Source organism: Hyperolius riggenbachi, chromosome 2, assembly GCF_040937935.1.
Source record: "Hyperolius riggenbachi isolate aHypRig1 chromosome 2, aHypRig1.pri, whole genome shotgun sequence".
NCBI lineage: Eukaryota > Metazoa > Chordata > Amphibia > Anura > Hyperoliidae > Hyperolius > Hyperolius riggenbachi.
The window spans coordinates 208,813,442-208,832,265 of record NC_090647.1 but is presented as its reverse complement, the minus strand read 5'-3'; the positions used below and the strand labels follow the sequence as shown (position 1 = coordinate 208,832,265).

The 18,824-nt window shown below is 43.5% G+C and overlaps 1 protein-coding gene across 1 annotated transcript in view; it reads left to right on the top strand.

Annotated features, from left to right (window-relative positions):
* Nucleotides 1-18,824, top strand: part of COL4A1 (collagen type IV alpha 1 chain) — a 234,260-nt gene that overhangs the window by 116,423 nt on the left and 99,013 nt on the right. Inside the window, exons 5-8 of the mRNA XM_068268035.1 lie at nucleotides 2,032-2,076; nucleotides 2,163-2,225; nucleotides 10,919-10,972; nucleotides 14,035-14,061. Of these exons, the coding sequence (XP_068124136.1) occupies nucleotides 2,032-2,076; nucleotides 2,163-2,225; nucleotides 10,919-10,972; nucleotides 14,035-14,061 (189 nt within the window). The remainder of the gene's footprint in view (nucleotides 1-2,031; nucleotides 2,077-2,162; nucleotides 2,226-10,918; nucleotides 10,973-14,034; nucleotides 14,062-18,824) is intronic.

Here is an 18,824-nt window from a genome sequence, read left to right as displayed (position 1 = left end):
TGCATACATGTCACAGGATGTACACTGTACAGCATAGTCCAACATGATGACTATTGTGTGGGGAAATTTTATTTAAAGTAAACTGTGGCGGTATGTGGCTATGGGCAACAGCCCGCTTTCCTCTGTGGGTGCACAATGCAAGGAATAGCAGCGGCAAAATGCAGAGTGAGAGATGAATGGCTGGGACATTTGCACACAGGGGCTGGGGCACCCCTGTGAAGAGGGCGCCAGATATCACAGCAGCAGCACTTTCCCCCTGCATCTCCAGCCTGGCAATAACAGAAAGCTCTGGACACTGCCAAACCGGAAGCCGTTCCCCAGACAGAATTACATAACCACCCCCACCACCAAACAACCGATTTCCTCCCAAACTAGACAGCCACCATGCAGCCTCCATCCCAGTGAATACGATAGTCCAGCAGAGAAGGCAGCCGCAGCGGGGGAGAATGACAGCACCAGATGACTCACATTCACCTATTGCGATCCAAGCAATCGAGGTCCCATCATCCGGAGCCCATCTCTCTCCTCTAGAGTGCTGCCACTCTGTTACTACTACTATTACTACTTCCTACTTCCTGTCTGATCTGAGAATCAGGAAGTTCAGAGCGAGCGGCTGCACTGTAGAAGAGACAGATGGGTTTCAGATGACGGGATCTCTATCGCTTGGATCATGGATAGGTGAGTGAGCGTTTGCCATCTGCTGCTATCATTCTTGCTGCAGCTGTGGTTCTCTGTGGGAAGGGAGGGCGGAGTGGGCAGCGGCAGAGCGCACAGTAGCAGGAGGGGGACCTAGGAGGAGAGCCTGGCTCTGAAGACAATCAGCAACGCACGGCATCATTTGACAAGACAAGACAAATAACATTTATATCGCGCTTTTCTCCTGCGCCAGAGCTGCAGCCACTAGGACACGCCCTATAGGCAGTAGCAGTGTTAGAGAGACTTGACTAAGGTCTCCTACTGAATAGGTGCTGGCTTACTGAACAGGCAGTGTCGAGATTCGAACCCTGGTCTCCTGTGTCAGAAGCAGAGCCCTTAAAGGGACTCTGAGCAGTGCCTGTGGGTATGCCTTTAAGCATACACCCAACTAATTAATTACATCCTCACACCTACCAGCATGAGGGTTGTAATTATATCCCCCTGGGTTCTTTATATTTCATTGCATTGTGCTGAATCGAGCTGCCGACTTTGGAGAAAAGTCGTCCTGTGGCTGCGATTTCGATCGCGAAAATAGCGAAAACTAAAAGGCATAGGGTGGCTGTTTATATATCATTGGAAAGAGGAGAAAGAGAGCTTTAAAATGATATGCATCTTTCCATAGTTACTGCACTGCTCAGAGTCCCTTTAACCATTATACCATCCAACCACCGCTGACAGGATGGCGAAGGCTGGTTTATGTGCTGATGGGGCCCCTTTAACTCTGAATGGGGCCCCAAGCGACTGCTTTTGTTGCCTGGTTGGTAATCCGGCCCTGGCTCCCATTGATAGACAGCGTCAGGAGCCAATAAAAGCGGCTCCTGACCGGTTGTCAGCACTCTGCCTTCATAGAGACGGCACAGAGAGGAGCCTGCGGCGATGGGGCAGTGTCGTTACCAGATAGAGCGGTGGGTATGTGCCTCCAATTCCTTGGGAGGAGGTGTTTTACCGTACCAGCAGTCTCTGGTCCTTAAGGAGGCAGAGACTGCTGGTACGGAAGTGGTTAAAAGGAAATAAATGTGACAGCCTCCATATACCTCTCACGTAAGTTGTCCTTTAAGAGTGATGCCTCCTTGAGTTACCCCTATATTGTTTTTTACTCCTACTGAAATGATACTTTTATAAGAAACGGTGTGAATGTAAGCAGCATAAAAGCATTGCATATTAGGGATTTCGAATGATTTCAGACTTCAGCATGAAAGATTTTATCAGCAGCGCATAGAATGGTGTTTACATACTTTATGAATTTGTCACCTGGTATTTCTTATTTATATTGCAAAGGACTATTAGACCATGAATTTTTTTGTAGTCATTATTTTTTCCTGTCATTCTTTCCAGGGGCCTTCCGGATCTCCTGGATTTCCCGGAAACCCAGGCCTCCCTGTATGTATTTACTGGAATTATGGACAAAAGCTTCACCATAAATGGCAAATGATTTCTGAGTTCTCTGACATCTCTTTTTCTAACAGGGTATACCTGGACAGGATGGCCCACCCGGCCCACAGGGTATTCCAGGATGCAATGGCACAAAGGTAACATAACAAAATTGCACATATATCTATTACAGTATATACAGTAGTATTAAAATTGTTATTACGGTTACAGGTGTATATAACAGCATCATTTTATGTGACACCGATATTACAGTCTTGAATATTGTACCTAAAATTTTTACATATACGGTATATAGTTTTTATATAAACAAAAGTATTCTTTCCTAAAACAGAAGGTATTTGCAATAATTCAGGTTGGAGTGAGCTCCGAGATGTCTCCCACAATGCATCACTGCTGAAATGTGCAAATCAACCATTGTTGTCCCTGTAAGCTAGCCACACCTCCAGATCCGCTGAAATGCAATGATGTGTCAGCTTTTTAATGTTACAGAGCCACACTAATCCAATGTAGCTCTATGGCATAGGACTTGAAACTTCTTGCAAAGATTTTTTTCTGATGGGGAGTTCAGCTCCATAGAAAAGACTGTGTAGGGTATGGCTCTCATACTACATGGAAGGGGGTAAAATTGGTCTGTGATCTTTCATTTTCAAAAGACTATGGTCTGATGTGTGTATGTGGCCTTACTCAGGACACAGCTAAACCATCTGTACATTCCCTCATAATTAGGGATGATCAATAATATGCAAATACTTCCAGATGTATGCAAATTTCTATGCAAATATCTGCAGTTTGAAAATGGACCAATCAGGGGCGTTGCTAGCCCCAAAGATCAGTGGCACGTTCCCCCGGATCTATTCTGGGGTGCCCTAGGCATGCTGGGCATGCTGGGAGCTGTGGTGCATCAATTGGGGGTCTGCTGGGTGCTGTAGTGCCTCTTTGTGGGCATACTGGGTGCTGTGGTGCCATGCCAGGCACTGTGATGCCTTTATGGGGGCATGCAGGGAGCTATGGTGCTACAATTGGAGGCCCATGGGAGCATGGGAGGGGGTCCACTAGAAGGTCAGGGAAAGCTATTGGGGGGGACTGCCAGATGACCTGGCATCAGGCCAGCCCGCCCAGCAGAAAGCCAGACCAGCCAGCACAGAAGCCAGATAACTCTGCCTAGTTATGTTTAAGTGACACTGCCTATTGTGATGTGTCATGTGATATGCTGCATTGAGGGGTGGGGGGGGGGGCAGGGAGTTGTATTAATGAAAAGGGGGCTTCATGCAACATTTTGCTGGGCAGTCCTTAGACCGCTGTTAAGTTCATGCAAATTTGGCCACACCCATTCATGGTGCATGGCCACACCCATTTTCCGGCTGAAGTGCCCCGCATCTCTTTAGTGCCTAACAACGCCCCTGGGACCAATCAATTTAAACCCAGATTTAAATTGATTGGTCCATTTTCAAGCTACATATATTTGCATAAACATTTACAGAAATTTGCATTAACTCATAATTTCCTGACTTGACTACTGCAACATCCTTCCTGCTAAGTAGGTAGCTCTGCTCCAGTCCCTCATAAACTCTACTGCACGTCTCATCCACCTCTCCTGTTCAACACTCACCTACCCGTACCATCTTTAACCACTTCCCGACCGCCGTATTGACAATTGGCGGCCGGGAAGTGGACCTCGCAAGGACTGCCGTATTGACAAATGGCGGCGGTCCTTGTAGGGGCATGGGCAGAGCGATCGCGTCATCCGTGACGCGATCCTCCGCCGCCGCCTGGGTTCGCTCACCCGCCGCAACATCCCGCCGGCCATACGGAAGCGCCGGCAGGATGTTAACCCGACGATCGCCGCATACAAAGTGTATAATACACTTTGTAATGTTTACAAAGTGTATTATACAGGCTGCCTCCTGCCCTGGTGGTCCCAGTGTCCGAGGGACCACCAGGGCAGGCTGCAGCCACCCTAGTCTGCACCAAGCACACTGATTTCCCCCCCCCCTGCCCCCTGATCGCCCACAACACCCCTCTGACCCCCCCCCCCCCTGCCCACCCCCCAGACCCCTGTTTACACCCAATCACCCCCCTAATCACCCATCAATCACTCCCTGTCACTATCTGTCAACGCTATTTTTTTTATCCCCCCCCTGCCCCCTGCTCCCTCCTGATCACCCCCCCACCCCTCAGATTCTCCCCAGACCCCCCCCCCCCATGTACTGTATGCATCTATCCCCCCTGATCACCTGTCAATCACCTGTCAATCACCCATCAATCACCCCCTGTCACTGCCACCCATCAATCAGCCCCTAACCTGCCCCTTGCGGGCAATCTGATCACCCACCCACACCAATAGATCGCCCGCAGATCCGACATCAGATCACCACCCAAGCGCAGTGTTTACATCTTTTCTCTCCTCTAAACACCCACTAATTACCCATCAATCACCCATCAATCACCCCCTATCCCCACCTGTCACTGTTACCTATCAGATCAGACCCTAATCTGCCCCTTGCGGGCACCCAATCACCTGCCTACACGCTCAGATTGCCCTCAGAACCCCCTTATCAATTCGCCAGGGCATTATTTACATCTGTCCTTCCCTGTAATAACCCACTGATCACCTGTCAATCACCTGTCAATCACCCATCAATCACCCCCTGTCACTGCCACCCATCAATCACCCCCTGTCACTGCCACCCATCAATCAGACCCTAACCTGCCCCTTGCGGGCAATCTGATCACCCACCCACACCAATAGATCGCCCGCAGATCCGACATCAGATCACCACTCAAGCGCAGTGTTTACATCTATTCTCTCCTCTAAACACCCACTAATTACCCATCAATCACCCCCTATCACCACCTGTCACTGTTACCCATCAGATCAGACCCTAATCTGCCCCTTGCGGGCACCCAATCACCCGCCTACACGCTCAGATTGCCCTCAGAACCCCCTTATCAATTTGCCAGGGCATTATTTACATCTGTCCTTCCCTGTAATAACCCACTGATCACCTGTCAATCACCTGTCAATCACCCATCAATCACCCCCTGTCTCTGCCACCCATCAATCGCCCCCTGTCACTGCCACCCATCAATCAGCCCCTAACCTGCCCCTTGCGGGCAATCTAATCACCCACTCACACCAATAAATCGCCCGCAGATCTGACATCAGATCACCTCCCAAGTGCAGTGTTTACATCTGTTCTCTCCTCCAAATACCCACTAATTACCCATCAATCACCCATCAATCACCCCCTATCACCACCTGTCACTGTTACCCATCAGATCAGACCCTAATCTGCCCCTTGCGGGCACCCAATCACCCGCCTACACGCTCAGATTGCCCTCAGAACCCCCTTATCAATTCGCCAGGGCATTATTTACATCTGTCCTTCCCTGTAATAACCCACTGATCACCTGTCAATCACCTGTCAATCACCCATCAATCACCCCCTGTCTCTGCCACCCATCAATCACCCCCTGTCACTGCCACCCATCAATCAGCCCCTAACCTGCCCCTTACAGGCAATCTGATCACCCACCCACACCAATAGATCGCCCGCAGATCTGACATCAGATCACCTCCCAAGTGCAGTGTTTACATCTGTTCTCTCCTCCAAACACCCACTAATTACCCATCAATCACCCCCTGTCACTGCTACCCATCAGATTAGACCCCTATCTGCCCCTAGGGCACTCAATCACCCGCCCATACCCTCAGAAAGCACTGACCGCAGCCCTGATCACCTCGCCAGTGCATTGCTTGCATCTATTCCCCCCTCTAATCACACCTTGAGACACCCATCAATCACCTCCTGTCACCACCTGTCACCCCCTGGCACACCTACCCATCAGATCAGGCCCTAATTTGCCCCGCGTGGGCTCCTGATCACTCGGCCAAACCCTCAGATCCCCCTCAGACCCCCTTCCGATCACCTCCCCAGTGCATTGATTACATCTATTTTCCCCTCTAACCACCCCCTGAGACACCCATCAATCACCTCCTGTCACCCCCTAGCACTCCTATCCATCAGATCAGGCCCAATACAACCTGTCATCTAAAAGGCCACCCTGCTTGTGACCGGTTCCACAAAATTCGCCCCCTCAAAGACCACCTGTCATCAAAATTTTCAGATGCTTATACCCCTGAACAGTCATTTTGAGACATTTGGTTTCCAGACTACTCACGGTTTTGGGCCCGTAAAATTCCAGGGCGGTATAGGAACCCCACAAGTGACCCCATTTTAGAAAAAAAGACACCCCAAGGTATTCTGTGAGGTGTATGACGAGTTCATAGAAGATTTTATTCTTTGTCAAAAGTTAGCGGAAATTGATTTTTTTTGTTTTTTTTTCACAAAGTGTCATTTTTCACTAACTTGTGACAAAAAAAAAATCTTTTATGAACTCACCATACTCCTAACGGAATGCCTTGGGGTGTCTTCTTTCTAAAATGGGGTCACTTGTGGGGTTCCTATACTGCCCTAGCATTTTAGGGGCCCTAAACCGTGAGGAGTAGTCTACAAAACAAATGCCTCAAAATGACCTGTGAATAGGACGTTGGGCCCCTTAGCGCACCTAGGCTGCAAAAAAGTGTCACACATGTGGTATCGCCGTACTCAGGAGAAGCAGTATAATGTGTTTTGGGGTGTATTTTTACACATACCCATGCTGGGTGGGAGAAATCTCTCTGTAAATGGACAATTGTGTGTAAAAAAAATCTAAAGATTGTCATTTACAGAGATATTTCTCCCACCCAGCATGGGTATGTGTAAAAATACACCCCAAAACACATTATACTACTTCTCCTGAGTACGGCGATACCACATGCGTGGCACTTTTTTGCACCCTAACTGTGCTAAGGGGCCCAAAGTCCAATGAGTACCTTTAGGATTTCACAGGTCATTTTGCGGCATTTGATTTCCAGACTACTCCTCATGGTTTAGGGCCCCTAAAATGCCAGGGCAGTATAGGAACCCCACAAATGAGAAATAGAAAGAAGACACCCCAAGGTATTCTGTTAGGACTATGGTGAGTTCATAGAAGATTTTATTTTTTGTCACAAGTTAGCGGAAAGTGACACTTTGTGAAAAAAAAACAATACAAATCAATTTCCGCTAACTTGTGACAAAAAATAAAATCTTCTATGAACTCACCATACTCCTAACGGAATACCTTGGGGTGTCTTCTTTCTAAAATGGGGTCATTTGCAGGGTTCCTATACTGCCCTGGCATTTTAGGGGCCCTAAACCGTGAGGAGTAGTCTGGAAATCAAATTCCGCAAAATGACCTGTGAAATCCTAAAGGTACTCATTGGACTTTGGGCCCCTTAGCACAGTTAGGGTGTAAAAAAGTGCCACACATGTGGTATCACCGTACTCGGGAGAAGTAGTACAATGTGTTTTGGGGTGTATTTTTACACATACCCATGCTGGGTGGGAGAAATCTCTCTGTAAATGGACAATTGTGTGTAAAAAAAAAATAAAAAAATTGTCATTTACAGAGATATTTCTCCCACCCAGCATGGGTATGTGTAAAAATACACCTCAAAACACATTGTACTACTTCTCCTGAGTACGGCAATACCACATGTGTGGCACTTTTTTGCAGCCTAACTGCGCTAAGGGGTCCAAAGTCCAATGAGCACCTTTAGGCTTTACAGGGGTGCTTACAATTAGGCACCCCCCAAAATGCCAGGACAGTAAACACACCCCACAAATGACCCCATTTTGGAAAGTAGACACTTCAAGGTATTCAGAGAGGGGCATGGTGAGTCCGTGGCAGATTTCATTTTTTTTTTGTCGCAAGTTAGAAGAAATGGAAACTTTTTTTTTTTGTCACAAAGTGTCATTTTCCGCTTACTTGTGACAAAAAATAATATCTTCTATGAACTCACTATGCCTCTCAGTGAATACTTTGGGATGTCTTCTTTCCAAAATGGGGTCATTTGGGGGGTATTTATACTATCCTGGAATTCTAGCCCCTCATGAAACATGACAGGGGGTCAGAAAAGTCATAGATGCTTGAAAATGGGAAAATTAACTTTTTGCACTATAGTTTGTAAATGCTATAACTTTTACCCAAACCAATAAATATAGGCTGAATGGGTTTTTTTTCATCAAAAACATGTTTGTCCACATTTTTTGCGCTGCATGTATACAGAAATTTTACTTTATTTGAAAAATGTCAGCACAGAAAGTTAAAAAAATCATTTTTTTGCCAAAATTCATGTCTTTTTTGATGAATATAATAAAAAGTAAAAATCGTAGCAGCAATCAAATAGCACCAAAAGAAAGCTTTATTAGTGACAAGAAAAGGAGCCAAAATTCATTTAGGTGGTAGGTTGTATGAGCGAGCAATAAACCGTGAAAGCTGCAGTGGTCTGAATGGAAAAAAAGTGCCTGGTCCTTAAAGAAAACCTGTACTGAAAATAAAATTCAAAATAAGCATACACAAGTCATACTTACCTTTCATGTAGTCTACTCCTCAGTGTCTTTCTCCTGTCCCGCGTCCTATTTGTTCACTATGATCAAGGGAATTTTCCATCCTCCATTTTGAAAATAGCCATTACCCCATAACAGCTTTCTGGTCAGCACACAGTTAAACTGTAACATCGCCCACTTGAGCCATAGGGAAACATGAACATTACCTGGTACATCTGTTTTCCTCTCAGCTATAACTGACAGCAACTGATATTTTACTGACAGCAACTGATATATTTCAGATCTGACAAAATATTGTCAGAACTGGATGGGATTATTGTCAGAAGAAAATGGTGAGCTTCTGAGAGGAACTGATGGCAAGGTAACTCTGTAATGTTCATTTGAAGTTACCTCATGTGTTTATTTTAAATATTTTTACTCAGTACAGGTTCTCTTTAAGGGGGTTAAAGCACAGGGTCCTCAAGTGGTTAAAGGAATACTGTATGGGGGTCGGGGGAAAATGAGCTGAACTTACCCAGGGCTTCTAATGGTCCCCCGCAGACATCCTGTGTTGGCGCAGCCACTCACCGATGCTCCGGCCCCGCCTCCAGTTCACTTCTGGAATTTCTGACTTTAAAGTCAGAAAACCACTGCGCCTGCACGCCCGTATCCTCGCTCCCGCTGATGTCACCAGGAGTGTACTGCGCAGACACAGACCATACTGGGCCTGCGCTGTGCGCTCTTGATGACATCAGCGGGATCGAAGACACGGCAACGCAGGCGCAGTGGTTTTCAGACTGTAAAGTCTGAAATTCCAGAAGTGAACCGGAGGCAGGGCCGGAGCATCGGTGAGTGGCTGCGCCAACACAGGATGTCTGCGGGGGACCGTTAGAAGCCCTGGGTAAGTTCAACTCATTTTTCCCCCGACCCCCCTACAGTATCCCTTTAAGCAAAACCTTAAGGCTTGGTTCACACGTAAATCTGCACATTTCCTGCCCGGTCCAGTGCTGTCCTGTCCTTTCAGGTTTTGCATCAGTTTTCTATCAATTTTACCTGACTGGACCAGAAATGTACACCCTTTATGTGTGAACACGGCCATAGAAACACATACAAAACTGATACAGAATTGACAGCACAGGACCGGAGCCAGAAATGTACAGATTTATGTGTGAACACAGCAATAGAAACACATACAAAACAGATACAAAAACTGATAGAATAGGACTGGACCTGAAATGTACAGATTTATGTGTGAACATAGCTATAGAAACACATGCAAAACTGATGCCAACTGTCAAAAACTGACAGGACAGGACACCTTTTTACGTATGAACCAAGCATAAATCTCCCCTCTTCAGAAAAGCATACATTCATAACTAAGGCACTCTAACCGGTCGGTCACCAACTGCCACACTATCACTGTTCAAGGCCTGAGCCCACCGACGGAGTAGTGTCCGCTTTTCAGTTACACATCAATGTTACAGATGCTGAAAAGCGGACAGAGGTGGACTCAACTGCATTAGTGGGCTCAGGCCCTTATTCCACTTCCTGCACCTATTCTTTCTGTCCCATAACTTAGTTTGTAAGTTTGAGAGGGCAGTGCTCTGTCTCCTAGTGTTTCCATTACTGATGTGTAGTGAGCGAAGGAACTTTAAGTTTTAATGCTTGTCATAAAACAGTGGTTTGATGTCAGCAGATGTATATTTCCCACTTATATTTTGAATTTGACTGTTTTCGTGAAGGACTAGATATCATTCTTACATTACATTTGATAAATGAGGGCTACAGAATAGTCCCTTCTGCATATGTCACATTAGGAAGCCATTTACTGATAATAGTACAGAAGATTAACATTAGATGTATTTTGAATCAGATATTATAAATGAAATGCTAGTTTTCCAACTTTGTTGCATAATTGTAGCAAATTGCATACAACGTGGAACTGAGCCAATCAAAATCAGCATGAGCTCAATTTTCAAGCAGCATGAAATTCTGCAACCAAGTTGCAATAAAGGGGGAATAGTAGCAGCTTACTGATCACTTGTATTCAGATTTAAAACTATGAACAACAGTGCACCCCAGTGGTGATTAGTAAGAAATACCGGCACATTAAGTGACACACACAACTCTAGATCTACAGGGCTAAAAGATAAATAAATATATATGTTATCGACTAAAGATGTAGCTTCTAGTTTGCACTAACATAAGCCTAGCCTAGATACCTGTTTTTCTGCTGATACATGGAGGCTGAACATTATATAACACATTTTCTCAGGTGTATAGTTGTTGCTGAGACGCCTTGGAATTTTTCAATCTTTAAATAAAGAATTGTTAGAAATGACACTGACAACCTATGTGAATGACTAATTCAGTGCTCATAAAATGTACATCACCATTTCTCTGTGTATTTATTTCAGGGTGAAAGGGGACCTCTGGGGCCTCCTGGCCTTCCAGGACTGCTGGGGTATCCAGTAAGTATCAGCCACTTCTCACTCTATATAACATCATCATAATCATCGACCTAAGGATTAAAATAAATAAAGATTTCAATCCCTCAGTACTTGCAGCATAAACAACATGACAACAAGTATAAAGAATAATATCTAAAGTGTTCATATGTTAAGGATATTGTGGCACAATGAATAAGTGAATTTACATAATGCTAAAATTAGCTTCACCTACTTTCTAAACTCCTATAAAAATGTTTTTGCCAAGAGGATGCAACAGATTTAGAAAGTGGTCATGGAGTTTCCTGATTGCGTTTAAAGGACATACTCAGCAGGAAATAAGGGAATAATGCCGCAAAATATTCACAAATGCCTTCGATGACTGAAGAATAATATAAGAAATGAAATTGAATGTGGATAAATGCTAGGTTATAGTGCAATCGGAGGTTAAAATCTTACACGCTGCTTATTTCTGGGGGGGGAGGGTTAACTTTTATGAATGCATAATGTAGAAGGATCTGGATGTCCAGATTGGTTAGGCTCAGTGACAGTTTCTATGGCTGGGTCTGATCCAATTAACTTTTTTCTCCTAAGTCTTCTCGTAGGTGATATTTTCATCTTATAAGTAAAATCCCTTTTAGGCCAGCAGCAAGCAAAAAAATAATTTTGACAGTCCTTTCCTACCTGTTTTTTTGGTATTTTTCAGAGTGTAAAAGGTTTTTTTAAACAGAAGATGAAAAATTATCTTGTGTGAGTAAACTTAGGAGAAAAAGTGAATTGAATCGAGCCCATGTATTGAAGGAAAAGAGATATCAGTTTGTCCTTATGCAGGACATTAATAAGATCACAGCTTGAATATGCCGGTCACTTTTGGATACCTGGATATTTTAGAGCTAGAAAGGGTGCAGGGCAGAGCCTGTTAGGTAACAAGGGAAAGGGAGAACCCTTGTTATGAGTAAAAGTTATTGGAATTAAGTGTATTTTTATTTCCCTTCAGATGTTAATTGGCTCATGCTTTTCAGTGTTGTTGTTTTGTCTATCTCTGCATCAGTTGGAGTGGGGTTTCTGAGGGTGCAGTATTATGTGAGTTTTTGTTCTAGTTTAAGCCTTGTTTACATTATCAAATGCAGGTGGGCATGCATATGGGACCCAATGCACCCAGCTGCGATGCCATGTGTTCTTCTGCTGATCCCATTTATACAGTGGTTGAATCAGCTCATTGTATGAGAAATGCATGCAGCAGTGCATTATCCCAACACACTGATGTGCAGTGCAATAGTGAGAGCATCAGACAGTGCAGTCTATGGGCTTGATTCACTAAAGCGTGCAAAGTGTTAGCATGCCAGTGAAAAGCCAATTTGCACGTGCTAACATGCTTTGCACGTGCTAAATAGGGTTCTAAGTAGTTTGCACTTAGTAACTACTTAGCACCATAGTTAGCTCGTGCAAACTACTTAGCACCCTAGTTAGCATGTGGAAACTACTTAGCACTGTAGTTTACACGTGCTAACTAGGGTGCTAACATGCTTTGCACGTGCTAACTACAAAGCTTTTAGGCGTGATAACTGAGTTATCACGCTTTTGTGAATCAAGCCCCATGTGTTTGTAGTGCAGTGCAATAGTGAGAGCATCAGACAGTGCAGTCTATGTGTTTGTAGCGTGTTTGTTACCTGCAGTGTCACCCGCAAAAACAAACTCCATTCTGACAGGTCACATTAATTGCTCCAGCTTCAAGGCTACCACAAACTGTTAAACACAGCAATATCTTTCAGGAAAATTCCAGCGTTTAGTGCTGTCTGACATACAGTATATTTCTATAGGCTATTAATGTCTGATCAGATTTGATTGCCAGATTAACCAGTGGCATAGCTAGAGATCATGGGGCCCCATAGCAGGCACTCTTACCTGCCCCTACTCGATAGATAGGAGTTAATTGGGCGATTTATATTCTCATGCAATTAACACTGCACATAGTTTATGGGCACTGAGACAAAGTCAGAGGAGTAAAGAAACACAAGAAAGTTAATGGTGAATACACTATATATATATATATATATATATATATATATATATATATATATATGAGTACCCACTGGACCCCAATGCACAAGGGCCCCATAGCAGATGCTATGGCTGCTATGGCTATTGCTACACCCTTGACATTAATCAAAACATGATGGGCGCACCAGAAAATATAAATCAACTGAGTAGATCAATAGCCATACAGAGTGCCTTTTATGTAAGGGTTTGCTATATGGATGTTTGGGTAACATGAATTACGACTGTAGCGGCGCTCAGCCAGTAATTTTGGGGCTGTCAAAAGATGGATGCCTGATTACTATAAAAACAGCATAATTCGACCATGAATTGCGTCTCACCCCACAATCCTCGGCAGCCTGGGGGGATGGTAATTAACAGCGCCAATACTTTTGAAGGAGCAGGGTGAGCCATTTTTTGGCATTGCACAGCACCCAAATTTACATTTTAATTTTAATGTACACGGTCAGAGTTTGAATTTTGAAATTTTATTTTGAGATCTTATAGACCGGACCGGATTTAAGCAAAGGCCACATAGGCCATGGGCTAGGGCACCGTAGGATCAAGGGCGGGTGGGCAGTAGGCTATACTGGGGGGAGGGGCACCTGGCTACCTATACTGGAGGGATGGGGGTCATCAGGCTATCTATAAGGAAGAGGGGTTCATCTGGCTTCTTTTACTAGAGGGAAGGCGGGGGGTTGACATTAGTCTATCTAAACTGGAGGGGGGGGGGGGCTATCTGGCTACCTATACTAGAGAGAAGGGTCAATGGGCTACCTATACTGGAGAGAGGAGGAGTCATCTGGCTACCTATACTGAAGGGGGGCGGCTGCTGACAGTTGCCTTGGGCGGTAAAGAATATCTGGCCCTGCTTATAGAGCAGTGTTAATTTGTATCTGAAATCTTGTTTCTGATTTATCTTTTTTTTTTACCACAAGCAATCTGTATTTATTATTTTGGCCTGCAATCCAAGCACCTGTTTTAATGCCAATAGCAATGAACCGTACCCTAAAATACATTGTATTTATCAATACTGTCTTTTCTTACAGGGTCCCCCAGGAATTCCAGGATTAAAGGTATGTTGAATCGTCACCTTATGCCATTAAAAATATTACACATAATTTTCATAAAAATGTTTAAGTGAGTAAGCCCAACAGCAAGCCTTGGAACTGAACAGGTAACTCTTAGGGTTGGGCTACTCTGAATAACTTGCAGAGAGCTTAAGGTTAGTTTCACAGTGGGACATTGCTTTGTGTCCCATCTTAATGTACATATAACCAAACCAAAATAACATTAATGGTGGCATGTGATGTAGCGGGGCAAATAAGCAACTGACCAATGTGCGCCTTCAATGATAAACATTGTGCATATCAACTTGTGCGATTCTAGCAATGCACTGCATGTTCTACATTTTAACACCGGAATCTGTTGTATCGCAGTATAACTGATGAGATGTACGTGTTCATAGTCTCTTAATTGCCCCATGTTACAGTGTGCAAAACAGTGTCAATTACAAAGCAAGGTTTCAGTTTGAAAGTACCCTTAACAGAATGCACAACTGATGATGCACAGTTAAGGTGAAGGAAATTTCCATATTTACTTATGGTTCAGTTTACATCTATACATTTTAACTGAAAGCTTTTTCACAATGCACTTCAAAGAGGAACTTCATCACAATCAGTAGCTGATACCCCCTTTCCCATGGGAATTCTTTATTATTTTTCTCGAATAGATCATCAGAGGGGACATCTGTATGGCTGACATTGTGGTGAAAATCCTCCCACTGTGTAATATTAGGGCCATGGCCCTGACAGTTTTCTCTCTGTGAATCTCATTGCATTGTGGAAAATAACGTCCGTTTTCTTTTTTTTTTAAAGAAATTTTATTGGATTTTGCCTTTTGTTAACAAACTTATTTGAACTTTTGTAACAAACAACATTGATGACACATATAATGAAATGCGGTTACATATGTATGTTGAGAGTACATATCTCTGGCCTTTTGTTGAGACCTATAAAAGGCATTACCTTTGAACGTTCCCTTCCCTTTATTATCTTTCCTCCAAAATGAAACTGCTCCCTATGCTCCCCCCCCCCTTTCCCACCCTTCTCCCTTTTTCCGCTGTTCCTTTTAGTTTATCCTATTAATTTTAACGGTCCCAGTTCCCCTAACAAATCTAGCGTGGCGTACCATGTCGAGTATCTAAATGGTCTGACAATAGTTTGAATGTCTTCCCGAGAAAAACATAGTTCTATAAATCTTTTCCATTTCCTGAAAAACGACTTTGCCTTTTTTTCCGTATTTGCCCAAGCATCCAGTTTATCTATAGTGAATAAGTGTAGGAGTTCTTGTTTCACATCCCAGACTGTGGGGTGTGAAGGGTAGATCCATTTATTATATATTGTTTTCTTTGCTGCTGCAAGTATTATATGTCCCAGTACCGGAAATCTGTGTTGTGTGATCTCTGTGTTGTCCTCCTGTTGTCTCTTTGAATCTTCGAAGTGGAACAGACATAATTGGGGTGTAATTGATATGTCCATTTTGCAGATTTGTTTTATAAAAGCATTTATTTATTTCCAAAAGGTCTTGATTACATTACATTCCCAGATACAGTGGAACAAGTTCGCTTGTGGATATTGACATTTCGGGCAGTTGAGGGAATAGTTAGCTGGTGGTGATGAATACTTGATATTAAAGGCGTATTTTGCCCTGTGTATGAGTTTGTAGTGGGACTCCCTCCAGGTCTCATTTTTGAAGAGTTGACGAAATAAAAGGTTTCCCTCGATTATCTTCATCATGATCTCTTGGTCATTAATGTCTTTTAGCCATGCCTTTAGATTTTTAGTGGCGTGACTTTCCATCTGTACTTTGGATAGATTTTGTTGTATGTTGGCCAGAGAGAGCTTGGTACGTCCCGGTGAAAGAAAGGCATCAAAGTCATTAAAGTTCTGTTCTTTGGATAAATCCCCCAGTAAACTAGAGATATATGACTTGATCTGCGCATAATATAGAAAATGATGTTTGGGAAGGTTAAATTCTGTTCTAAGGTCCCTAAATGTTTTCCATTTCCCTTCGCTTAAATGGAAGAGATGCCCTAGTGTTGTTATTCCCTTGTCCTCCCATGTTGCGAAACCTTGGTGTGACAAGCTTGCAGGAAAGCCTGGGTGTCCCCATAGGGGCATGTATTTAGAGACTTGGGAGTGTAAATTAAATCGTTTCCTGATTTCCTTCCAGGTTGCCCATGTGTCTCTAATGATCCCACTGCGTTTGGCTTTAATTGGCAGCTTTGGGTAGCTTGTATGTAGGAGTGCCGCCAGCGACCATGGTTCTACGAATGATTTCCCTAGTTCTATATTTGAGAAGGTCTCGGTGCCACAGATCCAATCCTTTACATGTCTAAAGAGACAGGCTAAATTATAATTTCAGATGTGTGGCACCCCAAGTCCCGCCCACATTTTGGGTAATTGTAGTTTATATAAGGCTATTCTATGTTTCTTTCCTGCCCATAAAAAGCGTGCAATTGCTCTGTCTAGTTCCCTTATGTCTAGATGTTTCAATAACAACGGAATGGTTTGAAGTGGAAATAAAAGTCTACCAAAAGTTATTGATTTCACCAAGGCAACCCTTCCCATCAAATTAATGGGCAATTTTTCCCAGTGTTGGAGTTGTTGTTTAAGCTTAGTTATCAAGGGGGGATAGTTGAGTGTGTATATTGAGTTTGGATCCCTAGATATCTGAATGCCCAAATATCTTACGGTGGAGCAAAGTTTGATGTTCAACTTCTTGAATTGTTATATGGTGTCCGGTCTGGCTGACAATAAGAGGAGCTCACTTTTAGATTCGTTTACTTTGAAACCACTGAACTGTCCTATTTCTTGGATCAGCTTAAAGACTAGCGGGATTTGAGACAATGGCCTAGACATAAAGAGCAGAATATCGTCCGCGAATAATATTTGTGTCAGGGTGGTCGCCCCTATTTCAATCCCTTGGATTTTACGCTCTAACAATCGTGCCATGGGTTCCAAAGCCAAGTTAAACAGGAGGGGTGAAAGTGGACACCCCTGCCGTGTTCCCTTTTGTAGTTCTATAAATGGAGATAAAAAGCCAGGTGTGTAAACTTGTGCAGTTGGAGAAGTGTGGAGGGCTTTAACTAGTGACATGAAAGCTCCTGAAAATTTCATGAACTCTAGCACTTTTTGTAACCAGTGCCAGCTGACATTATCAAAGGCTTTCTCCGCGTCTAATAATAAAATTGCATGTTCTCGACTTGTCTTGGGATAAAGTTTAGCATAGTCTAGGACTGTTAATACTTTTCTTATATTAGAGATTGCTGATCTGCCCCTTACAAAACCAGCCTGGTGTGGTTTTACTAAAGCGGGTAGTAGCGTAGCCAATCTATCCGCCATAATTTTTGTTAGCATCTTCAAGTCCTGGTTTATTAATGAGATCGGTCTATATGACTCGGGCATCAATGGGTTCTTCCCTTGTTTGGGTAAGACTTTGATATACGCATTATTCGCCGTGTGGGGCAGTATCCCCGTCTGCAATATTGTGTTGAACACTTTTTGTAAGTGAGGAACTACTTCTGTCTGCAATATTTTATAATATTCAATGCTTAGGCCATCTGGACCTGGCGCTTTTCCATTGGACATATTTTTGATAGTATATAATATTTCTTCTTGTGTTATATCTGAATTTAAAATTTCTAGGCCTGTTTCATTTAGTCTAGGGATATTTGCCTCCTGAAGGATAGATGCTATTTTTGCCTCATCCATTACTGGTTTTGGGTCTGTGTAGAGATTAGCGTAAAATTGTTGGAAGATCGCATTGATGCCTTTTGGGTCATGTGTTAATGCACCTTTTTTGTTTTGTAGTGTTGCTATTACCGTTGTAGCTCTAGCGCCCCTTGCCAGTGTGCTTAGGAGTTTTCCCATCTTGTTCCCATATTTATAAAAATATAGTGTGGTGTAAGTGGAGCTTATCTTTTCCTTATGTCTGAGCCATTTATCTACTTCTGCCTTGCTCTGTACCCACTTTTTCCTATTCTCCTCTGTGGGATTGCGTTGGTGAAGTCGACCCGCTTGTCTAACTTTGTCTACTGCTTTTATGTATTCTTGATGAGCTTGCCTTTTTTTATGTGCCTTATGTGCTATTATTTTTCCCCTGATCACAGCTTTCGCTGTCTCCCAAAATAAAAAGTGAGAGGCTTCATGTTCTTTGTTATCTAGAGAATACTCCATCCACCACTGCTTCAGCAATCCCCGAAATTCCTCGTCTTCATACATTTGCGTAGGGAAGCGCCAAATAATGTCTGTTCCCCTAGGTATTACATCTGCTATTTCCAACAGTATAGGCGAGTGATCGGATATAATTAGATCATGAATTTGGGATTGTTGAACTCTGGACATAAGGGGATCAGAAATTAACAGATAGTCTATTCGCGACCATATATCGTGTGGAGGGGAGTAGAATGAGAACTGCCGCTCATATGGATGGAGCATTCTCCAGGTGTCGATAAGATTTAAATTTTCTTTAAAGGACTGGAACTGTGAAGCTTTCTTTGCATATAGTCTATTAATTGGGCCTTTGGAGGTCCTATCTTCTCCCAAATCTAAGACAGTGTTGAAGTCTCTCTGTGCCATAGTTTGAGTGGTAACTTTTGTGGACAAGGTCTGTAGATAGGACGAATTGTCTTCGTTTGGTGCATATACATTAAATATATCGATAAAATCTGACCCCTGCTTTAACCTGACTCTTACCAGACGCCTATTCAGGTCACTTTCGTGGTCTATGACTCGATTTAGAATACGTTTGTGAATTAACGTGATTGTTCCAGCTT